The sequence below is a fragment of the Cheilinus undulatus genome, linkage group 7 (assembly GCF_018320785.1).
Source record: "Cheilinus undulatus linkage group 7, ASM1832078v1, whole genome shotgun sequence".
NCBI classification, from domain to species: Eukaryota; Metazoa; Chordata; class Actinopteri; order Labriformes; family Labridae; genus Cheilinus; species Cheilinus undulatus.
In genome coordinates this window covers 34411632-34436160 of record NC_054871.1, presented here as the reverse complement: position 1 = coordinate 34436160, position 24529 = coordinate 34411632, and the positions used below count along the sequence as shown (strand labels likewise).

General features: G+C 38.7%; 1 protein-coding gene across 1 annotated transcript in view; it reads left to right on the top strand.

Moving 5' to 3' along the window:
• Positions 1-24529, top strand: part of yjefn3 (YjeF N-terminal domain containing 3) — an 87355-nt gene that overhangs the window by 42671 nt on the left and 20155 nt on the right. The window contains exon 2 of the mRNA XM_041792033.1: positions 16100-16208. Within this exon, the coding sequence (XP_041647967.1) occupies positions 16100-16208 (109 nt within the window). The remainder of the gene's footprint in view (positions 1-16099; positions 16209-24529) is intronic.

Sequence of the window (24529 nt, the reverse complement as noted above, 5' to 3'; positions counted from 1 at the left end):
GGCTTCAGCCAAATCTGATCCATGTTCATCCTGTAATTCTCCAGGTACGATGTGTCTAGAGATCAAAGGGGTTATGAAAACAAAGGTTGGAGCCACTGATTAGGATTATCTGAACAATGTATGTCTCGTTGTACCAGATATGAGGAACATGAGTGAACGGCTAAACTGATCAAGCCTGATTTGAAAGAATGATTCTATTGGGAGACTGTCTCGTGGATCTGAATGAGTCTCCCTCATACATACCTTTTACAGTCGGCCCTAAATTATCGTCTGAGGAGACTTGAAACACAGTGAATCATGTCTTCTTGATTTGATAAGAATTGAGCAGCATGAGAAGGCTCACGCTGGGCAGTTAGAGTGGGAGCATATGGAGGCACAGGGCCAGCTCCTATTTGCCAGCTGAGCCTGTTTATGAGACGCTCCTTCTGCTGCAGCACCTGATCCTCCTGCCCATCATCAAATTAAGCTGAGGGAAACATAATTGGTGTCTTCATGCTTCCTGCAATCTACAAATGTCAGCCTGAATTCAAGAGGACACTTTGAAACACCTTGTAGCAACTGAAGCTTAATTGTGTTTTTGGGTAGCTTAAATCAGATAATAATGCTGCTGCACATCTACCCAGAATTCCTTACAAAAACTGAGTATTCCACAAGTCAGATAGTTTTGCAAAGAACAGAAACATGTATCTACTCCCTGCTCATCCTTTAAGCCGTTTGGCTTTGTTTTTCATTTCAAAAATGCTGATGCAACATTTTGATTCTTGCTTTTTTGTTGAAGGTATTGCATTGTTTTTTCTCCCTTGCTGATGCATGAATTTCTTATCAGAAAATCCTCCTCTGATGACACTCTTGCACTGCAGGAGTTCCCACTGAAGTTATTTTCAATTTCATTCTCAATTTTACACAAAAAACATTTTCTCTCTTTTCTTTGAGCTGTTTCAGTTTGAACAGTCTTGCATTTCTCTGTCTCACTTTCTCCTTTATTATTCACCTTTACATCATCACTCAGCTGGGTCCTGCAGGACTTCCCAGGGACACCCCAGGAGGTGTGGCTGATGATTAAAGGTGTCTGGACCAGTCAATTAGATGTAAGCGTATGCATACACGCCCCTGGGAAATACATTTTAAGTGGTGTTTTAACTGTAGGGGAGCTATCCTTAAAAAACAAGCTAAAACAGAAGTCCATTAGCATGACTCCAAAATGGTGACCTAAGCCTTTTAGCTGGAACCAGTATCCATGATAATGAGATTTTCTTAGGGTAATGGTGAAAAGTTAAGTATTTAGGGGGGAAGACCCCCAGACCCCCTGGGGATTTATTTATTTATTTCTGTGTGCTCTTCACAGTCCAACGTTGAATCTACACAGTTCTTGTGGATGCTGATCCTAACTACAAACTAACTTGAGTAGTTTGTCTAATTAGTCTGTTTTAAGGCTATATAATGTGCCATTTGTATAACATATAAACATGTCTAAAGTGTCCTTGAGAACATACAAAACTTAGTGCCCTCTTCACTGGCGAGAACGTGCTGTATGTGCCCTTTTTTCTTGTCGCCCCTGCCCTCGGAAAAGTCTGCGCACGCCGCTGTTCAAAGCAACATTTTCCCTCCTGTAGTTAATGCTAAAGGGCATTCCCCACATCACTGTCTTCAAAAAACAAAACACTTAAAAAAGCCAACAGATTAAGCCAGGGTGGCTCATCTCCCATGTGCTCCCTCTCTCCCTCTCTCTTGAGTGGCTCTTGTTGTCACCCCGCCTCCTGCCATCGCTCTGGTTCAGTGAAGTGCAGACCTTCATCATAGCAGCATTGATAGGAAGAGACACAAGGGGTTGAAATTGGAGGGCGTTGGCGTAAGAGGGAGATAGAGGAAGAAAATTGAAAATGGTATACTGGAGTGAATGATAAGAGCTGATCAGTGGAGTTTGGGATCAAGGGTGGGAGGGTGGGAGGGGCAGTGGAGCTGCTCTTTGGCACTGCAACACCTCGTGTATAGCAGACATATTTCTGCATCCTAATGAAGTTTCTTTTATTTTTACTTTGAGATACAGGAAATCCTGTTTTTCATGTGCAATGACTGACTTTCTGTTAATGAAATCCTCTTGAATTCATTCTGCTATTTTGTACATTATATGCATATGAACTACAGATGTGGCCATACATTGGCATCGGATTAAAGTCCCCTCAAAATATGGGCGATTTAAGGAAACCTCATGTGGGAACTCAGCTAAACAACGTCCATGTGATAAACAGAGCTTAGCAAAGATGGCAAGCAGAGAACCATGCTGACAAATAAGGTTACTAATATTGCCACATTTAATGCAAATTTGACTTTGTGTCATTAGCCTGTTATTTGCAAGATGATTGCTTGTGCACGTGTGTAAAAGTCTTTAACTGTTGCCATTATGTCTGCTGTCAGATGGTTAAACGGCTAAATTTTAGAGGATAATATTTAGGGCTGAAACCTTCCATTTCATTCGTCAGTGTGCCCTCATCTGACCAAGATCTTGGTTGTCGGTTGGTCAAGGCCTGTACATGTGTGTGAAAATGAAACAACAGGCAGCTGACTCAGTGAGAGACTCGCAGCAGAGGTAGAGAGGCATACAAAGTGTAGAGAGCAAGTTATGATTGTTGATTGTTTCACTGTAAATAATTTATAAACAACACAATTTCATCTCGACATAATGATGCAGGACATCTGTATTGAAGTGGCCCTGAGAGTGTCTCTGCTGCCCTCCATCAAAGCATCAACTGCGGCGGCCTGTTTGATTAATGGGTTGGCAAATACACGGTATTAAGTCCCTTTATCATCAGATTAGAATGTATATGTTAGCGCAAGTGTCTTTTACCTACAGATAGAGAGCAGAAGAGGCTACAGTGATATCTCCTTGTGTTGGTAAGTCCTGAGCTGTGGACTTTTTTCACCTCACCTTGGTAAATAAATGCTGCATGCTGTCTGATATATACTCATAAATGACATAGCACAGACTGGAACAAGTGATCATGTTAATAGTTATCATTACGAATTCATACAAAAATATCTGAGGATATTTTATTGGCTTTATGATGCTAAATAGTTATGGTGCTCTGATCATGGAAGTTGTGTGATTAAAGGCAGGTGCATGCTGATTGTCTCTGAGTCAGCAGTTATTTTAGTACAACATACTGAGGTTAAAAAAATGAATGAGGCTTCCTTAAGCTTGTTATAAGTTTTGAGGATATTTAGACTACTAGGGGAGTGTAATGAGGAACATAAGGATGAAACTGATCTTAAGATAAAGTGAATATACTGTATATGTTTTTTACCTTAACAACCAATCCATTGGTCGGTGGTGTAATTTGGGTTGACCAAGTTTTTCTCTGGTAGACTACAGGCCTGGTAATTTCTTTTTTGGGGGGCTTTTTCATGCTTTTATCAGAGAGAGGACAGTGGATAGAGTAGGAAACAGGGAAGAGAGCGAGGAGAGACATGCAGGAAATGACGGCACTGTTTGGATTCGAACCCGGGTCGCCTGCGTACATGGTGCGCGCCTTAACCACTCGATTACCGGCGCGCCCCTGGCCTGGTAATTTCTAGCATGGTGGCTGAGATATGTTTGGAAGGCTCACAGCCATTATAGCTAACTAAAAGATCAACAAGAATTAGCTTTTAGGTGTAAGATGGATTTATTTACACTATTACTGGTAATTGATTAAAAATATTGATCGGGTTAATCACATTAATACACTGTGATTAATCAAGATTAAAAAAATTATACAATTTACTGCATTTTAAGTTTGCGATAAAAGAAGACCAAGTGTGGAAAACTAAAGTTTTTAAACTTTATTCAACATTTCGGCTTAGGTGTAATGGTTTATGAATTATATCTCAATTTGCTAAGCAATAATATCCATAAACTGCAAACTTAATCAGCAGACAAACACATTAAGTACAAAATGACTTAATGTTAAATGAATGTGAACTGTTTGCCTTGAAGCTCCTTGTCTTCAATGATGCTAATGGTCTGCAGCCTTGTTAAGCGATTGCTTGAGTGAGCTTAGTTGTTGTTTCATGAAAAATACAGGTCTGCTGCACTCTGGCAGTGTAGCTTGACAACCACGGCTTTATTCCGTGTTAGTGTTAGAGTCTTTGATAACACACAACTTTGATTTTATCTAAACTACCATTCGGCAGGTTCAAAATCTGCCATCAAGCAGACCAGGGTCTGTCTATCACTTTCAGCTCTTCACCCCTGGCATGTGAATATTCATGCTGGAGGACTACTGGAGGAAGTTGTGGTCAAACTTGGTCATATGATTAATTTGAATTATTTTTTTTTTATGTTTTAAGGTTTCCAGATCAATCATGAAGGTTAACACATTAATGTTAACAGGCCTTATATATACCTTTGTTCAGGTGACTTTCTACATCCTCTAAAGCTACTAAACATGAGCTAGCGACAACAGCAACAACAATACAGTGCAACACTATTTTCAGTCTGTTAAGAATAATATCTGCAGTAAAGTGCTGTCAGATTGTTGTATTTCCATTTGCTGTAGAACAGCTAACAGCAATGCTGCTAGCTTGGCCTCAGACCTGTAGCATACTGTTTGGTAAAGCTTCGTCCAACATAAAGGCCTGTCCTAAACTCCAGGTCGACTTCTCACTTGGTCACTCTCTTCATCCATATAATAATGGTAACGGTCCACCTCAGGGTCCATGTGAAGGATCTGACTTCAACAAGCAGCTGTCTGAGAAGTGTTTAACTCATTTCTTAGGAGTGTTGTAATTAAAGAAATTAAAAATTTAGGGAAAAAATATAACTTCATAAGCAGGTCCATTATGTGAGTACATTGCTGCACATTTTTTCTTGTATATTGTGGGTAAACAAAGCATACAGCACTGCCTTTCCAATGAGAGCTAAGGTGGTAAAAGAGAGAAAACTCTGAGACAATGTTGTCCTTGCATATCATGTTGACAAAATGTTTCTAATGGAAAGCTCTTTGCCCCCTTTAAAAGGTGTGAAAACATCAAACACTGCATGCTGGAGGATTTTTATTCTCGGTAAGAGGCTTCTGCTACAATAATGGCCCCTGTTACAACAACAGTACACAAACACAAAAGCTTTCAGCACAGTTTATTTTGGCTCAGTTAACAAAGACAAACTGCATCAAGATAGAAAAAAACACATAGAAATGTCACATTCTTGTATTCAAAGATGACAAAAACAGCACAAAAGAGATGGTCTCATATTAGCATGTTATAGGACTCTGTACTTTATTTGTGTTTAAAAGGCCTGAAGTGTGATTAACAACTGTGGAGTGGTAGATCAAGAGGTGGGCCGATTGGAAACAAGGACAAGTGAAGAGGGGACGAGGAGAGGATGGGGAGCTAATAAATACGGTGCTTTTTATTCTCAGCACTCTGCAAGGCAGGAATCTGTTTCATTTCAATCAGGCTTCTTATCTCTCCATGCAATCACACTGGAAAGGTGGAAATTAGGCAAAGTGAGAGGGAGGGGGTGGGAAATGTGGCTATTTCAGTCTCTTAGTGTTAGAGGAATAGAGGCTCTTTTGATTTTTCTGTGGAATTTTTGTGTTTTATATAAAACAAGGAAGCTTTGTGCCTGCAGCCTAAAATACAGTTACATGAGTGTTTCACTGGAAAGCACTGAAGGTTAAATATATCCTGTGTTTACACAAAATCCCTCTTCCTAGCATTATGCTGTCACTTGATGTATTGCAAAGACATTTTGTTTGATTTTCTCCATGTGAGTTGTTGCATCCATAATGATCTTTGAACTCTTATATATTATGGTATTTCTTTCAACAATGTGCTGTTATAGAAACTTAAAGAATCTGATAAAGTAGTATTGATCATAGAGTATTTTATTGATACATTTTCATTCATCTGAGTTGTAAAATGTACATTTCAATGTCTTTTTAATGGCCTGGGTTTGCTCTATCCAAATTCTCTTATCTGTTTGCTGCACTATTTCATTATTTGCTACAGCAGAGTCCCCATATTCCCACTGAGACCATTAAAGTTTCATTTTGCCTTATCTCATGTGGAAGGTAAACAGACTCATTTAGCAAGTTAGGATCACAGTGGAGCAGTGATACAGTGGAGGTGACGTGCACAGGAGCACATCGTACCCAGCATCGGGAAATCAGCACTCTCCCTGGGGAGTGGCTGCTGCAAGGCACAGGCTACAGGTGCAACAGAAGCCAGTACTCACGAGGCCTGTTTTACTGTTGTTGTTTAGCTGTATTACACATGTGCACAATGTAATGCAATATAACACATTGTAATATGATAAGCTTTGATACATTATAATACAATTTGATCTGAGACAATACGATACTCTTCAATGCAACACAACAATGTTAAAATAACATATGATAGATAATGATAAGACAGGACACACCACAACATCAGAGGTGGATGTAGTAATTCGAGGCCTCAGGAACAGAGGCCCTTCCCCAGTTCACAAAATGCGGTTAAAGTCAGAGATCAAAACATTTTAAAGAACTACAGGTTATACCCAAATCTCATTTATAAATATATAGCCAAATTCCAAACAGTAACCTCTTTGAAGAGCATGATAAATAAAACTCAGCACATCTAAATAGTTAAACATGTTCACAGGCTAGGTGGGAAAATGTCTATGGATGCTTTTTTGGGACATATCCATTCTTCAGTCATAAGTTTGTATTCTTGCATGCTATTTCACCGTACAGTGATCCACCTGTGAAGTATTTCTATAGACCAGGGGCGTCCAAACTTTTTCCACTGAGGGCCGCATGCGGAGAATTGAAGGCTGGCCAGGCCACACTGAGAAAGCTCACTTAAAATGTGTTAAAACAGCTGTTTAAAATATTTATACAAAAATATCCTACATCACAGCTTTCCATTAATAGCATTTTATAATAAATAGGTCATAACTGTTAAGAATTTTGCGATTGCCAATCAGAATTCAGGGGGCTTTCCCTCTAGATCTGCCCCTGCTTAGGATGAAAAGACGCACCTTTCATGGTGACAGCTCATCCCAACATTCAGACTCAAAACAAGAGCAAACTGCAGGAAGTTGTGTAACTTTATAGTAGTGATGGTACTAAAAGATGATCAGAGCCGTGTGCTTTCTAAACCGGACCAAAAGACGAAGCAGCAAAAGGACCAAATGAGCGTGATTAGCACTATTTTCTGCTGTAATCCATTGTCTTTATTCACCAGGGCTCTATGAATCGAGTTTTTTTTTTTGGTAGTTGATTTTTCGCTGTTCATGTTTCTAAATATAGTGATGTAAAAAATAAACATGTCAACGATTTCTTCTCGGCAAATATTTTTTTATAAATTAACTCAGTCTATACAAATAATGTAGTTAGGAAGGATTATATACAATTAGAATATGCTACCTTCTTTCTTTTAGTGAATTGTCAAATTTGTTTTATTAAGATTTATGGCTTTTTACACATAAATACTGGGTGTCATATATTTTAACTCACCCATGACAGGAGTGGAGCTGCATTCAGTGGGAGCAGTGATGCTGCACCTTTGACTGGAGGATGGCTGGCACGTCTGGAGCAAGTTTGAATGTTGAGATGCAAAGGATATCGCAGAGATGGCTGTCTGTTATCTTGGTTCTCAGTTTTTTTTGCATGGCGCTTCATCAAAGGAAACTTTAACTTTTCCAAGCTTCGGTAGAAGTTGGGTATGGAGAGAAGCTGGTGTTTATTCTTCACTGAATCTTCACACTGCATTTTGATCAGTTCTAACTGTAGACTCTCCTCAACTTCTGCGTTCACGGAGAAGGTGGTAGAGAACAGCTGGATGTCTTTCTCAGTGACAGAAAAATCTTGTAACTCCAGATTGAATTATGTCACAGACACATATTTTCCTTTTTTAGCACAAAGGTTGGCCTTTTGGAAACACAGAAGGCCTTCAAGTGTGTGTAAAGCTGTGGCACAAACTAATCTTTGCCTTGTAGGCTTTTATTCAGGTTGTTAAGATGTCCAGTCATATCAACTAAAAAGCCAGGTTTGCCAGGTCACTCAGTTTGTGCAGAGGTCAGTCTTTGTCTTTCAAAAACTGGTCGCTGCAGCACAGGGCCACAACTAAGCCAGCGCACATCAGAAAGGTAGAGAACATCCCCGTATTCAGCATCGATTTCGGACAGGAAAGTCTGACTCAACACCAGTTAATCTGACACTGAAAGTCTTTCTATTGATTTTAAATGCATTTTCAATCATTTCTGCCACCAGCGGCTAATGCTAATTGCTGTTTTATATCCCAGAGTACTTTCTTATGGGTCTGGACAAACCGGTGCTGGGCCATGCTCTGTCAAACTGTGCAGCTCTTGCAGTGCAGATCATTAGGGAGGCTGCCTGAGTAACTCATAATAAAGAGACAGAGAACCTGTGGTGTGGCCCTCTGTGTCTCTGTGGACAGGAACTGCTTTGATTAATGACACAACTAGAGGCAACACTTTTTTGTTCAATTAAAATGACATTACAGCAGCACACTTTTTCTGAAAGGCCCTGTTAAATGAAATCCAAAATTTGTTTTAACACTAGATACAGTCTTGGACGAAAGTATTGGCACAATTTTTCCAGAAAATACCCAATTTCTCCCAGAAATTGTTGCAGTAACAAATGTTTTTGGTAAACTCGTTTATTTCCTTTATGTGTATTGGAACAACACAAAAAGCAGAAGAAAAAAAGCCAAAATTGACATAATTTTACACAAAATGCAAAAAATGAGCCAGACAAAATTGTTGGCACCCTCAACTTAATAATTGGTTGCACACCCTTGGGGAAAAATAACTGAAACAAATCGCTTCCTATAACCATCAATGAGCTTCTTACACATCTCAACTGGAATTTTGGACCACTCTTCTTTTGCAAACTGCTCCAGGTCTTTCAGATTTGAAGGGTGCCTTCTTGCAACGGCAATTTTGAGATCTTTCCACAGGTGTTCAATGGGATTTAGATCCGGACTGATTGCTGGCTCCTTCAACACTCTCTTTTGGTGCTTTTTGAGGTATGTTTTGGGTCATTATCATTATTATCTGCTGCAACACTCACCACCAACAGCATTTTTTAAATTTGACAGGATCGTATTTCTCCTGAGTGGGTGTGGCTTCAGCTCATTCAACAGACATGCCCACACCATCCCAGAGCAGATTTTACTGCCTCATTTTTTATGATTTGAAGCTTTATTTTTATAAACCTAGAGATGTTTAATTCGACTGAAATTTGACCTGGGGGTTCCTAGCACAATGACCTGTCATACAAAAAACCTAAATACAGATTTATTTTTTTCTTTACTGGGTCTTTAAAGCCCAGAAAAGCATGTTTAGAGCTTGACTGTGCACCACAGGGTTAATATTTTACAAGCTGTTTAAGACTAAGTCCAGGAGATACATGATATGGCACAATTTTATAAGATAAGATATAATGTAATGTGACATGATAGGAATAGAACACAATAAGATAGGATATGACATGATATGATAGAGTTCAATAAAATATGATCATGGTATACAACATGATGTTAAAGTGACAGGATACATTTACAATGTCCCCTTACAGAAATTTGTTGGAAGATATATTACTTAATCAACTTAAATGAACAACTGCAATTATTTTTTAATCATTGTTAAATGGAGCAACAATGCAAGAAGAGAAGTTCCTCTTTGATGGACTGAGATACCACAAAAGAGAGAGAGGCTAAAAAAAAAGGGTTTGATAACGACATGGGGTTTTGATATGATTCGGTGTTTACAGCGCTTGATTAATAATTATATTTAGCACCATGAGAGCTTTTGAACAGGCACATGACAGTCTGTCCTGTAGGCTGTGTGCTGCTCTCTAAACTGTAAGGCCTCCTGCAGCTGCTAAGAGCTGCACACCCACAACACTTTGTTCTGTCAGTACTGTTAAAGATCAATAGCAACAAGCTGTTCAGTAGAAGTGCTGTTACAGTGATAGTATCAGTCCAGGGCTCAGGGTTATCCACTGTCCAACTATGTATTAGACTTCCCCTCTGTTGTCTTGAAGGCAGGAAAACAAAACATTCCTATCTAAAATCAATTCTGCTAAATAAAAGTCTCAAGATGCTCTGATACTACCCTAAACCCTGTGGACCGAGCTGAACTTTCCAAAGATCACTTGTCACAGCATTTCAGGAAACTACCCTGAGGTGAGCTGTGGGTGACAGCTGCTGCCTCTCCTCTGGCTCAGGTAAATGCCAGAAGCCCCACTTGGATACACAGGCTTGCTGCAACACACACACTTAAGCACACACACACATCTTAAAAGAGCCTAAAAGGCAGACAAGCAGAGTAAGCATTAGTCAAAGTGTCACCTTGGAGAATAGAGACAAATGGCACTGAATGAATTTATGCTTGAAAACACACAAAGACACCAGATAACACAGAGATTAAGACAAAGTGGTTCACTGGGACTGTTCAGCAGAATGAGAACAATAAAAGAAGTGGTGATGGTTTTTCTCACTGGAAAATTGATGGAGTTGGAAAATAAAATGCAAGACAGTGGCATCAAACAGCCCTATTCCAACATAATAGATGGAAATTCTTCAACTGCAGCAACAATAATTGAATATTTACTTCTCTATTATTGGGATTATTTTTTCATGGTGGTTGATTTCATTATCATGGGTGTTGTGGTGGGGGTAAACACTGACTATGTTTCCCATAGCTCCAGTGGAGGAAAAGGCTCTTAAACAGATAGTTTATGTTTGCATTGTCTTTCTACAGCAGGGCGGTCACTGTATGGTTTTGAGCCAATTCAGACACAAATTTTGATTTGAATCACTCACTTGGAAGTCGGACGGACTTGCAGCCTGATTGTTTATTGTGCAGTGAACAGAGGGACTATCTTGCCGGACTGGTTTCTCCCTACTTGTTGCATGAATTTCTGGCACGTTGGATAATTTAACTGCACACAGTTGCGCAGCGAGAGCAGAGTAAGCAGAATCCTCAACTTTGGGGCGTTTTTTTTTTTTTTTTTCTCAAATCGTTGGACATCATCTTAAATCATCATAAAAACACAGTAATGTCTTTCTGATGTGCTATACCTTTAATAAAGGAAATACATGAGCAGAATATAGGCCTACCTGCAGACCTACAGCTGATGTAGAATTATTACTTAGCTGCTAGTCGTGTTTGCTGGTGTTTTGTGTGTGTGTGAGAAAGAGATAAGAGCAGTTTTGTTACTATTTGAAGCAAGAAAACGATGCAACAAATCTGACAATCTCCATCTGTGAGACTTTTCAAAGGAAAAATCATTTGTCAGAGCTCATACTGACTTCTCTTGTACACTGTGACACTCAGGATGTGCACGACCATCGAACCACACAGTGTGAGCCGATATATCACGTGTTGGTTGTGTGTCGTGAACAAATAGTCTCACAGTGTGAGTGTAGTGAAATGTCACCATGACTGTTGTAGAATTGGCTTCAAATCGCTAAGCGTCAGCTTACTTAAATCAGCACTATGATAGTAAAAGTAAAAGTGAAGCTGGTTGAATGAAGGAATGGACACGATTCCACCATTTTTGACCTTTGTAAAGAAAAAAAAAAATCAAATCCTTCTAGATGCCATCAAAAAACAAAAAAACTAAAAACAAAAAAACTGAAATGTCATAAAGATGCACTTTTTTGTTTCATTCCAACTGCAATAGAGTTTTTGAGGGTGTAACAGGAAGTTTTCATTATTTAAGGCACATCATATTTCAATATGATAAATGGTAATGGTAAAGCTTGTGTCGCACTAAATACTCAAAGCCCCCCCACCAGGAATGGTTGGTCGCCGTCCCTAGACATTATTTAATGATACAAACCCATGGATCAGTAGCACTAGTACCTACCTTTGGCCAACATTCACCTCCTTGGCCTGGTTTTTTATCAGCTTTTGGATTTGTTGACAGGTTATTGTTTGGGTCAAATGCCCTAAATAGCTCATTTAACCTTTTCCCCTTCCCCATCCCAGCTTCAGTGCAGGTCCAAGGGGGCTTAAAGGGTTTACATATTGAAACAGGGTACATGTACTGAAACCACAATAGATAAATGTTTTTTTGTTTGTTTCTTTAATAGAGAATGGTGAATATTAAGGGCAAAAGTAAAATTTGATTCTCACTGAAGGACACATTGACATGTGACTGCAGGGATTAGGGATCAAATCCCAGACTTTTTCAGTTGACAAACAATCGACTCTGCCTCCGCTACATCACATCAGTCCTGCAGTGGAACCCTACAACTGATAGCTGTTTTAAAAACACAAGAAAAATAAAAGTCTTGGATAACCAATTCTGAGTAATCCCTTGCTTTAAATCACAAAACTAGAGTTAGTAAACCGAGGTTTTTCAAGTTCACTTTGACTAAATAACTTTAACTTAAATTGAATTTTGTTAGCTTAAATTTTGCTTGACCAAAAAAAGAACAAAAATTACTAAAATGTGCTTACAAAACAAAGTAAAATGCAATAAAATTAGGGACAAAATATCCTTCTTGTTAGTCTTTGATATGAACTTGCTGACTGACATGTACACCCATGGTCCAAGCTTCACACAATGGTACTACTAGGGCCGTGTCCACAGGGAGATGAAAACCATATACATATGATTCCTTTTGAAAAAGTTCTCCACAAACTTGGCATTGTTTCACAATGTCTGCGTAAGCACAAAACCATCAAACCAACGACTGAAAACACCGTAGTATATATGTCCGTCATGTAAGTGGCGCTGTAACACTTCCACAGAGATTCACCAAAAACAGTGAAGAAGATTATGGAGCAATAACGTTTCTCTCACCCAAAACTTTCTCCTGGCTGCCCTTCTGGTTGCACTCAGCAGTAGATTTAAGATCATGTGGCGTACGCTATTCTCTATGACCATTTGTTGCTCACGTTGGTAGTAGAGGAGCAAAAGAGACACAATCATGCAATCTGCCATTATTATTATTGATGGCTGAGCTTACGCATGCAGGTTAAATGTGCTATGGCATAACTGCTTTAGGAAAGACTGTATACATGAAGAAGAGATGAATATAGAATAGCCTGTTTAAATATTCCTTTTAAAAATGTGTATTGTTCACCTATTCAGCCCTGACAAGTACTGAAAAAAGTCAAAAATTACACAAAAAAAAAAAAAAAAAAAACGTTCTGTCTAAAATGCACAATTATGTTAGCGATGTTCCTGTGTACCAAAACATTGCCTATGTATTTATAAAATCCATACAGTGCACAGGTGTTGGCTGACAATATCTGATGAATGCACTCCTGTCTTTTGAAAAATAAATTGTTTTTCTTCTTTACTTTTTATTGGTAGCTACAAAGTAAATTTTTACCTGAGTAAATTTTACTCAAATTGAAAAAAAAGATAACATTTGGTCCCAGTTTAAGAGTTTTAAGAGTTAATAGGTGTTTTTATTTAACTCTTTAATAATGATTATGTACTCATGATTAACAAAACAAACTCTACAGCAACTAAACTCACTAAAGAGCAATACAGAATAAATTTACTCATGTTAAAGCTGTTTTTTTTTTTTTTTTTTACTCAGTACAGCGATGTACTTAATCATTTCGGACCTGCTTCTGTACTGTACTGTGAAGGAGCAATAAAATATGCTTACATACAGGTCTTAGACTTAGTGTTCTATTATTAGAAGAACAATTGTAAAGAACAAATGACAAGGACCCTGGAGCAGAACATGAGATGAGGAAGAAAGGCTAAAGGAGTTTATTTGACACCAATAGTGAACGATGGTGAGTGTACTGGCTGGTGGTTGGCAGAATCACTGGCAGAGGGACAGAAAACAGAGAACAAAATGGAGTTAGACAAGGCAAAAAAACCTCACTGAAAATTCACTAGATGCAAAGGTTGAAGAGGAGCCAGGTTACCTGACTAGAAGCTGTAGTACACAGGTGTCTGAAAGTTCATCATGTGTGTAGACCTTGATTGCCAGTGATTAGCTGCAGCTAAGACACCTAACGAGCTGCAGCTGTGACTGTCCATGAGTGGTGGTAGCTGAATCAAAACTTAAATGGGTGTGATTGAGGTTCTACTCCAGCAGAATTTTATCTGTGTTGTTGCTCCAACTCTGGTGGTTGCTGATAATAAATACACTAAAAAAAAAAAAAAAAAAAAAAATTACTTTTTTTTAGTAAAATATTTGTAGGTCTGGAAAAATGACTGAAGATTTTCTGTGAACCATTGGAATAAAAAAAGTGTTTTAAAATGGGTGAAATCAAAACATACTGAAGTTATAAAATTCCTGACAGCTTTTAATGAGTTATATGTGTAACACAGGTATGGTTATAGAAATATCACAGGGTCGGCTGAGGGCCCCTTTCATGGGGCCCTGAATTCCTGGCAGCACACCTGCACATTAGTATACATGTTTGAACAAAAGCTGTTTTTAATATTGTGAGGGTGTTTCTGAGACACAGGAAAGCACAATCTTATTCCTGAAAAAAATCATAAATGCACACATGCATTCACAAAGTGTCCTTGGTCTTCACTGAGAGGCTGACGCAGAATAGAGTGACCCTGTTGAGTCACTGTTGATTAGAAGCACCGTATCGATTTGGTCTATTGATCCTTCTCTCATCTGCTTTCATATGCCTGCAACAGACTGATAAATGATCTGCAAAGTAATAAGGCAGACAGGAATATTAAATAACATTTGAAGAACTCCTTAACAGTAAGTCCTTCTGCTACAGAGTCCTCTAACATCTCATTTAAAGTCTTTTTCAACCTGAAATCAAATTTTCTCTCATGGATCTGCAGTACTGACAAGAGCCACCAGGGGTCTGTAGAGTTACAGGTTTCAAACCGATGATAGGAAAGACTGATTTTATGATTTACACCTCCGGCTTTCCTGCTGTACTTCATTCTCCTAATAAGGAGGACAGCCCTGTAGCTGTGGCCTTGTCACTAAACCACTGCTGTGCTGTCCAATTGCTAACTGCACACACAAAAACACACACACAGACATGCTAAAAACAGCACCAGCAGGCTTTTCTATGGCAACATTAGTCACATTGTCACCATGCAAAGAGCAGCCAGAGGAAGAAGAGAAATCAGCACAGAACATTACATTATGGAAGTATTGATCAGTATACATGCATGCACAGACTAGCTTAGCTACTGTAAAGGTCACAGGCCAGCTCATCTACCAGCTGCTGTGTTTTCAGTTTCATGGCCACATGTCCCAGAAGCTGTAAAGGTTTCTTATGAGTGTTCGATGACATATAGAAAGTCTTAACCACCAGCTGGAGGCTCAGGAACACACAGCCTACTTAAGCATGACTGCTTGTGTCGACTAATATAGCAGTGTTGTAAATACCTGTATACATTATGGGTCACTGTATACCAAGGAAACCACTCAAATATGTGCAATTCTACATCCATTTAAAACTCAGTGTTATCTTTTGCATGTTTTCTGCATTTTAAAGCTTTTTTCATGTCTGCACACCTCAGTATTTTAAGTAAATATCCAGACTGCCTGTCCCTGAGTTGCTTATTTGCACATACACATCAAAATGGGTCTGCTGGCAGAGAGTCTCAGGAGGCCAGGTGGCAGATGAAATGACAAAGTGTGAAACTGTAATGACAGTGTCTTTTTCCAATACTGCCGGAAATTGGACACATTCAGACTTATCAATAAATGAGTGAAAAAGAACAAAGTGGTGAGAAGAAGGCTTTGTTATTTGCACATGGATTGCGCACTACTCTTATGACATAAACATTATTATCTATGCCGACTGGTTCATGAAGAATTGTATTGATTTTTTTCACCTTTTCATATATATAAGCTCTCTTCACACTAAAATTTCACCAGATTGCTGGTGGAAACCAATCCAGTTACCACTTAGGTTAAAAAATGTGTCAATTTGCATTCCCATCCACAGCTCACTCTGTAAATGTAAGAGATATGAAGACAGATTCAGTCTGCCAATGCTGCATTTTTACAGGGAATCACTTTTAAAGTTAGATAATTTTTGATTGTAACTTTAATTATGGATTTCAAATGAAAACTTGGAGGATGATGTTGAACAAATATAATACCTCTCTTACTAACCGTATGCTTTCCTGTATTTCAGTAAAGGGGAAGCGGCAGCGATCGAGACGGAGCTCCTGAAGGACTACAGGTTTGGACAGCAGCAGCTGATAGAGATCTGGGGTCAAGCGTGCGCCCTCGCCATCACTAAGGTCTGTACACCTCTTTTTTAGATCTCATTTCTTCAGTTTATGTCATTTTTTATTGTCTTGCTTGCCTTGCTTTATATATAATTACACAGCCTCAGTCCAACATTTTTTCAATTTTTTTTTAATTCATTCACAATCCTCATCCATCCATATCCATTAAAAGATATTATCACTATAAACAAAAGCTGGGACAAATAACATCATTCCAGTGTGGTTTTATTGCAGTATTGAAGTATTTATTGTGAAATGGGCCTGTGCTTGAACATCCTGTTATGCTTTTAAAGCCCTGTTCTCTGGATCATTAAACCAGCAGCATAAAAACAATGAACAGTGCTTATGAGTCAGTGGGCATCTGCTGGTGTTTAGTCTGAAAAAAGAAAAAGAAAAAGTAGATACTGAATTTTGAGTTTCCAGGTGTAGTTAACTCTGCCGGGAAGTTACCAGTCAAGGACATCTTTAAAATTTGGAACACAATGTGAGGAGCAGACAAGAAAAACATGAAGAAAACTTAATCAGGAACCAGTTAAAGAAAGTTAACATGGGAACCAGAGGAATGCAAAACACTTTCAAATGATCAAAGATCTTGCAGGGCCTCCCAGTTCAGACAGATATCCAGCTCTGAACCAGGCTATCACATCCATTTACTTGGCATTAGAAGGGTTTAACATGATGAAGAAGCCATTGAGGTATATTTAACCCAGACAACTAAGATGACTGCTGTAGATGGGCAACAATTTGAATTCTAGGGATGGAACAAATTCATATTATAGACCAATCCCACAGCTGATTTGTGGGCGTCGCCATTACTGCGGTGGAACTGCAGTGTCCACTACCACCTGCTGGCTGTGACAGCAGCAGATATGTTTGGAATAAAAACGTTACAGAACCGCATGTGAACCATAATCGGAAGGCTATGACTTCAGTTATATTGAACAAATACACAAATAGATTTTACCCATGTCTAATATGTATTTCAGAAATACAGTAAAAAGATGAACTAAGGTCCAGCGTTCACACTAGATTCTTGTAGCTGACTGACCTCCAGAATTCCGCTTATCTACATCTAACGGACATAACCAGCATTAAAAGCAATAACAGACTAAAAATGCAAACACTGTGATTCAGAATCATATCAAGGCTGGAACCACATATTTCTATACTAAATCCCACCTGAGTCCAAAACAGTAAAAACTGAACTGAACCTTAATCCGAGCTGTCCATCCTATCATTACAGCCTGTCTAACACAGATTACACATGACCTTGAAAATGACTGAGAAAAGTCATTATTTCATTTATTTGCATGTAAGTCAAATAGAAAACATCATAAAGTGTGACCGGCTGTTCCTTGCATATGTGGTTTGTTATGTTTGACACATTAAACAATAAGTAGCTTCACGTTAGCTCTCAGTTAGCCCTTAGCTCTTTGGCCACCATTAGCAGTGTACAACAGCCAAACATCCTCCACAGAAAACACCAACAAATCGTTACACTAAACCACTAACCAGTAGCAGGTTAATGTCAGACACTGTGCTAAAACTCAGAATTTTAATTGAAATTTGTTGCTTACCTAATTGACGATTTAGATTCTCATAAGCTGATGAATTCAGCTGCAACTGCTGTCAGCTTACAACTTTAAAATCCAGCTATCCTTGTTCTTGGAATAGTTGAAGCAAAAAAATATTCCTTGTTGATAGTTTAGTGTTGTCCTTGTCTTGTTTATCCCTCCAGCAGCTGAAGTTGCGTCTTCACTGCTGTTAGACTGGATAGCCCTGATCATGCTTACCAACCTTATGTAAACAAGTCTGTGCTGTCCTCCACGGCCTAAAAGATCTGTTCCTTCCTGCGTGACGCAAATCTATTTTGAATACTTTTCAAAAAATCATATTTTTGAGAATTGGCCACAGGTAGATTTACCTACTCTTCGAAGTCCAGTACAACTTTACCCCCAGGTCTAACCCAGTCTCCTCACTCAGATGCTACTTCTTCATGTTTGTGTTGCTAAGCTGTGCATCCTTGACTGATTCAGAATCCTCCCATACTGCTGATTATCCTGCATAGAGTTTTGTCTGTCAACTCCCCACAATTTCATTTTGATGCCATGAATATTTAATTAGCCATGTGCAGGTAAATCAATAAACATTAGCACTGAGCAGGAAGGAGTATGCTCTCGCAAAAAAATAGCCCACAAACTGTTGGTCATAGAAGAATGTCTTCTAGTTTATATTGGAACTATTCAACCCTTAACTAATGCTTCTTCAGGAAATACAATATGAAATATGTAATTATTTGCCATTTATTTAGCAACTGGCATATTTTCCAGCTGGACATATTGGCTGTTCATATCTTTATCTGCTTGGCACTTACGTGTCATAATGTCTGAAAAAAACGATGTCGACTAACATAAACCCAGCATCCGTTAAAAAAAAAAAAAAAAAAAAAAAGATTAAATGCTATTTAATTACATTCTATTCAAATTAGTTGGTATAATAATAGAAAACTGTATGTAAGTATGTACTAGCAAAAACATTGTTTTTTTAAAAATAGATGCTTATGTACATATCTTAAGTTTGTGACGATTTTTAAATCAGCTGTGAAATCCATATGTTGCCTACCACGTCCTCTAACTTGTAAAATAAAATAAAGTTCAACTGAAAGTCATGGCAAAAGAAGAAACGTTCACTTTACAAGTTAACTTTCATGAGAATGCAAAGCTTAACTGGCGAGAGTCCAGTGCTAAGTCCACCGCAGTAACGGCGGCTAGTCAGTAGACCTGACCAATCAGCATCATTTAAGGGGGAACAAGGTGGTAGCTATGTTTGGGATTTGGTTGCACTGTAAGCCGACAGCAAAGGCAGCCACGAGTGTAGCATTTAGCTCAGATGTACTTTTAGTATAGTGGCAGTTTTATCAGAACTGCAGCACATTTCTTTATTAAAACCAGAGCAAAGAGCCACACAAGCTTCTCTTGGTGGGGATGTTTATGCACTTCTCTCTACTGGCCTCAGCATGAGTTTTATCCACTGGGAAGCTCCACCGTTCTTCAGGTTACTACCAGAGCTGTGCATGTCTTATACTTCATTTTGCCTTGTTGCTCTGATTGGTCTGTAAAGGATGTGACGGACAGAACTTTTGTCCAGTCACCTTCCAAGAATTATTTGAAAAGTCCTGCCCCTCCCAGAAGCTTTGTACGGGACGTTTCCCAGATGAATAGGAAATATAATCATGCAAACAGTCTATCTGGAAAGTCAGGTCAACTAAGACATGTAAGTGCAGGATGATTATAGTTTAATATTAAATGCGGTCTGATATTCTATATATCGATTATCTTACCTGCCACTTTTCAATCAGGTAAAAAGATAAAAATGTTTGTCAGATTGGTAAGGTTTACATTACAAGCAACCTGAAAAACCCCAGCAACGTATCAGCATCTGAGCTTCCCACTTTGTGTGTGATGTCACAGGAATATGTGTGCCAAAGGAAGATAGAAACTCAACACTGCAATTTTTGATCTTTCAAAAAGTGCAGTCCTCTCATAGCTGTTTTGGTTAATACAAGCAAACAAAGTCTTTTCTTTAGGAAGGCATGCCCTATTTTTTTTTAAATCCAAATTGAGGGTTTTGGAAAAATCATAAAATCGAAGGAAATGGGCCTAGTGGAAAATTTGTACAGTTGCTGCTCTTGTCTGCAGAAAGCCATCCAACCCACAACCACCATTACAAACTCTATTCAAATAAAAATAAACTGTAGCTAATCCAACCCACTCCTGTGCAAATCCAGTTAATAGCCAGAACTTAACTTTTTCTAAAGGTCACAAAAAATTGTATCCCTTGAAAATCCCTCCTTGTTCTGTCATTCGTAACCTAAGTAATTACTGTAAAACCCCCTGCTGTGGCTTTTTGTCTGCACAAGAGGTGAAAAGTCACAGCTGCTGCTACTTTCACGCTCCTAATTTACATTTACTTAGAGCAAAAAGGTCTGATTATTATTGTGTGGAACTTTCTTTGACTTTTACCTCCAAACGTCTGAGTAGCTCACCTCGGGGCAGAACACCTGAGCTCACTCATCCACACCGACCAAAAACCTCATCTCTTCTTCTCGGGGCTCTGGACTGTGTCAAGCTGTTTGCCTTTCTGTGTGTGTGCGTGTCTGTGTAGTGATGCTGGGAACACATGTGATTTCTTTGACTAGACCACTGGCTTGGTTGAACGCCACACCGTTTTCCTCAACGGGCTCTTCAGCCGACTGTGATGAATATGAGTCTGAGCTAAGAGACACATATAACCTTGTGCTGAAGGAGGGATGAAGAGACAGAGACAAAGATCATGAAAGGAACACATAGAAAAGAGCGATAACATCAGAGACACCTTAAAAATGTCCTCTATGAATAAGGGAAGGAGAGACAAGATGAGAAAAATACAGCAGGGAAAATGACAGCAGGGAAAAAAATAGAATACTTTTTTTGACAGTGCAAGCAAAGTAAGATAACCAGCACATTACCATGACATTAAAAGTTTGTTGGAATATTTAACCAGTGCTTTCAAACTTACAAATGACCCCTAAAAGTTCCCCAAATGTTCAGACTGAGTTTCATATTTTAACTGAAAGAGAAATTTTCATCCCTACTTAACCTGGAATTTTTTTCTGTCAGGCCCCAAGTAAATATCCATGTGAAATCAAGTTGATTGGATGTGAAACATTCAGGAAGATTCACAGTCAGTGGGCCTGGCGGATGTGATTCGTATCATATGACCAGTTAGCAACTGGTATGATCTTTGTGTATGAAGTGACACTGCTTCATACTCTTCTCTGCTCAGCACAATTTTCTTTCCTGCTCATTTGTTGATGCTTTAAATATCTTCAATTTCACACAGCTTTGATATAAGGACCTAAAACTGTCATTGTAGTGTCCTGCTTTTCCAAAATTAATCTGCTTTATTGTTTTTTTTGTTCACTAAACTGATAACTTGTTAACTGTATATTAAAACTACCTGTTGCACTGATTTACTTGTCATCATGCCAGGTTCTGTTGCATTGTCCACTATATCCACTTTTTTTCACCATGTTGTGTTTATAAAACCTTAAACTGTAAACTGTAATTGCTTATGATGATAATAATAAAAATAATAGCTTTATTTGTATAGTACTTTTAAAAACATGGGTTTACAAAGTGCTTTGACATGTGCAGAAGCAAACAGAAAAACAAAGCAACGAGCCCAAACATATAAAAACATTATAAAATATCCACCTGTTACTATGTACTCTGTTTGGTCTCCACCAATTTCCAGGCTCCAGGCTAAAAGGCACACAGAGAATTTTTATATGCAAGGTTGAGTTACTAATTTTGGTTGGCCAGCCATCCCTGGGAAGGTTCACCAAGTTTTCTCCATCTGTGGATAACAGCTTTCACCATGGTTCACTGGAACCCCAAAGCTTTAAGAAGTCTTACTTGTATACTTGCAGTTACACTAAAATGTTTATGTGCCTTTTCAAAGTACTATTTAAGTTGAGCCAAGACAGTGAATCAGTTTTATCATGAAAATGTACTGAATGTGCCCACCTGCACTTTTCTGCTTAAGGGACAACACCATGCAAAATGTACTTTAAGTGTTTTTGCACCTATATTTCAGTCTATTCAGTAATGTGACATTACTGAGGAAGTTGTCAGCTGGGAGGATACCTGGAGAGATGAGGCATAGGCCTTGAGGATGGCTTTTAGGAGGTCAGATAAGTACTGGACCAAGGATGACATGGTGAAGTGCCAACTTGGCATACGGTCACATACCTGACTGTATCAATAGAATTACCTGTCCCTCACCTCATTTCTCTGTCGGCTGCCATGGAAGCACACTACTACACTCATACTGGCACATCCCACAGGAGAGAGGGGTGGCATGAGAAGGCACTAATTTTTATTAAAGGGTAACAAACCAAAAAGGACTGTTCGAAGGCAGTTTAGAGCTGGTTTATACAGGGTCAAAAACCTCCCTTAGTTCTTATATATATATATATATATATATATATATATATATATATATATATATATATATATATATATATATATATATGCTTATATGTTGACCAAAGCATGGCACAGACATATCACATACACAACAGCAGAGTATATTCAAAGGTGAAAATGGCTATGATTTGTCTCCTTAAACAGGTAGTGTATAATGTGATTTCAGAAATCTTTCACAGAAATCAGGGGCAACCTGTGTTAAAAAATAATGGCGTAACAGAAGAAATATGGATAAGACAGCCTAACAATGAGCTAAATTGAATGAAATCTCCTCTGATGCCTCTGATTATTGTGTGCAGTTTAAGAAAAGTATCTGATGTTTTGCATTCCTATGATATAAGTAGTCAGTGTAGAAACTCTAAAGCCCTCTAATCAAACTTGAAAACATTGGATCAAATAGCAAATAGCAGGGTGAAAGTGTCAAAATAAAATACACAAAGAATTATCAAACTGACAGTGCTGTTCTGTTGAGCCTCACCGAGCTTATTATTATATTTCAGCTCATTGTTTGGGTTTGGGGGCCCACCAGACTAGAAAATACTGACATCAGTGGTTTAGTTTCTGAGTGGGTTTTTTAGGTCTAGTCCACAGTGGTTGCCATATTGAAAACACTGTCTTGGCTCACCATCATGGATAGTTAAGTCAATCCTTTAAGTGTGCCGGTGTTCAATACCAGCACTTCTAAATTTTATCTTGCTTGTTATTTCATCAGTTTTGAAACAGGAATATTCTGAGTTTAGAGGACATCTTTGTTAGATCAATATATTTCGGCTTGTGGTTGTCATCAGGGCCTTCATGGAACACACTGGAAATATAATCTACTGATGTTGGCATACATATCTGCAAAAAAAAAGTTTGATATGAGTCTCTTTCAATTCACTGTCTATTTGAGGGGTGAGAGGGGTCTTGCTTTAGAGCATAGCTCTCAGACACCCGCTCTCTCAGACAGTTACTGTGAAGTGCTACATCCGTCAGAACAGAAATACATGCAAGAACTTGCAAAATAAAATCGGATTAAACTAACGGTTAGGTTAAGGTAAAGGTTAAGATAAGGGATTTCAAAAGTTAAAAACTCTACCTGCAAAATCTGATTACAGAAAGTTTGATAAAGCTGAGTAAACCCTCTGCCTACAGGGAAAAACCAAGCCGCAACCTCCGGTCCTAAAAAATGAAGCCAATGCGGAAGTGCCAAAAATCGCTATACCGCGAGTGTCCACTTGAGGCTGGCTGTAGGAAAACCGGAAGTTCAGTCTGCACACATGTTAAACAGCCGGTTTTGACACACAAAATAAACTGGTTTACAGCCTGGTTCAAAACACCAAACGTGTCTCATTAGCTAGAGTCTTATTGTGCTCCCACTGTACGGGGGGTGAATTTTTTTGTACCACGATTGTTTGGATTATATTTAGGATAAACCTCACTTCATGGTGATTGGCGCGTCTCATTTGATTGACAGATAGCTCGGCAGAGGCTCCGTTCCTGTCAACCGGAATGCTAGCTAGCAGCCTGACAGGAAGTCGCGCTTAGTGGGCGGGCCATTAGGTTGATCCAAAGGTCGGTTGAGACCGCGATTTCAATATGGAAGAATCCATGGATTGGCTTCAAAAAGCCGTTTTACTCCGCCTATTGTAAGCAGACGACTGACATCACACGGGGTTTGTCCAATTCTTTCTACAGTCTATGGGAAAAACTCATCTTCAGTGAAGACATTCTTTCATAGCAAATATTTTGCTCAGTTAGCTGCATTAGCTGTGTAGATATGGGGGTTACCGAGGTAACAGAGCTAAAGCTAAAGCTCACAGAGTGCATGGATATCTATTCGTAACAAGCTATGAAGCTAACCATAGCTACACTAGCTACACAGCTTACATAGTTACAGTTGCTAAAGCTAACTTAGCTACATTGGCTTACATAGTAACATTAACTACATGGCTAGAGTAGCTATGTTAGCTTTAGCTTAAGCTAACATAGCTAACAAAGCTAAACAAGAAACCGTTCACATATCTACCTTTTTTCTCAGTTTTATTATTGAAATTATTCTTAGTCTGTAATGTAAGCAATGAAGATATTTCTTAAAAAAAGTTCAATTAAAAAAAACTAAACTGAAAATATGCTGTACTGCCAAATTGCAGAATTTTTATTCTGAAACAGATGGCATCTGAGATAGGGTCTGCAGCCAGACTGTCATGGTCTATTTTGGCCAAGAGATGCACATGGCTCATGGAAAAAAATAGGCTAATCTTCCATTCTCTTATCCTTTGTTCTGAACTCTAGGTAGGGACCCAAAAGTGGGTTGTGAAGCCA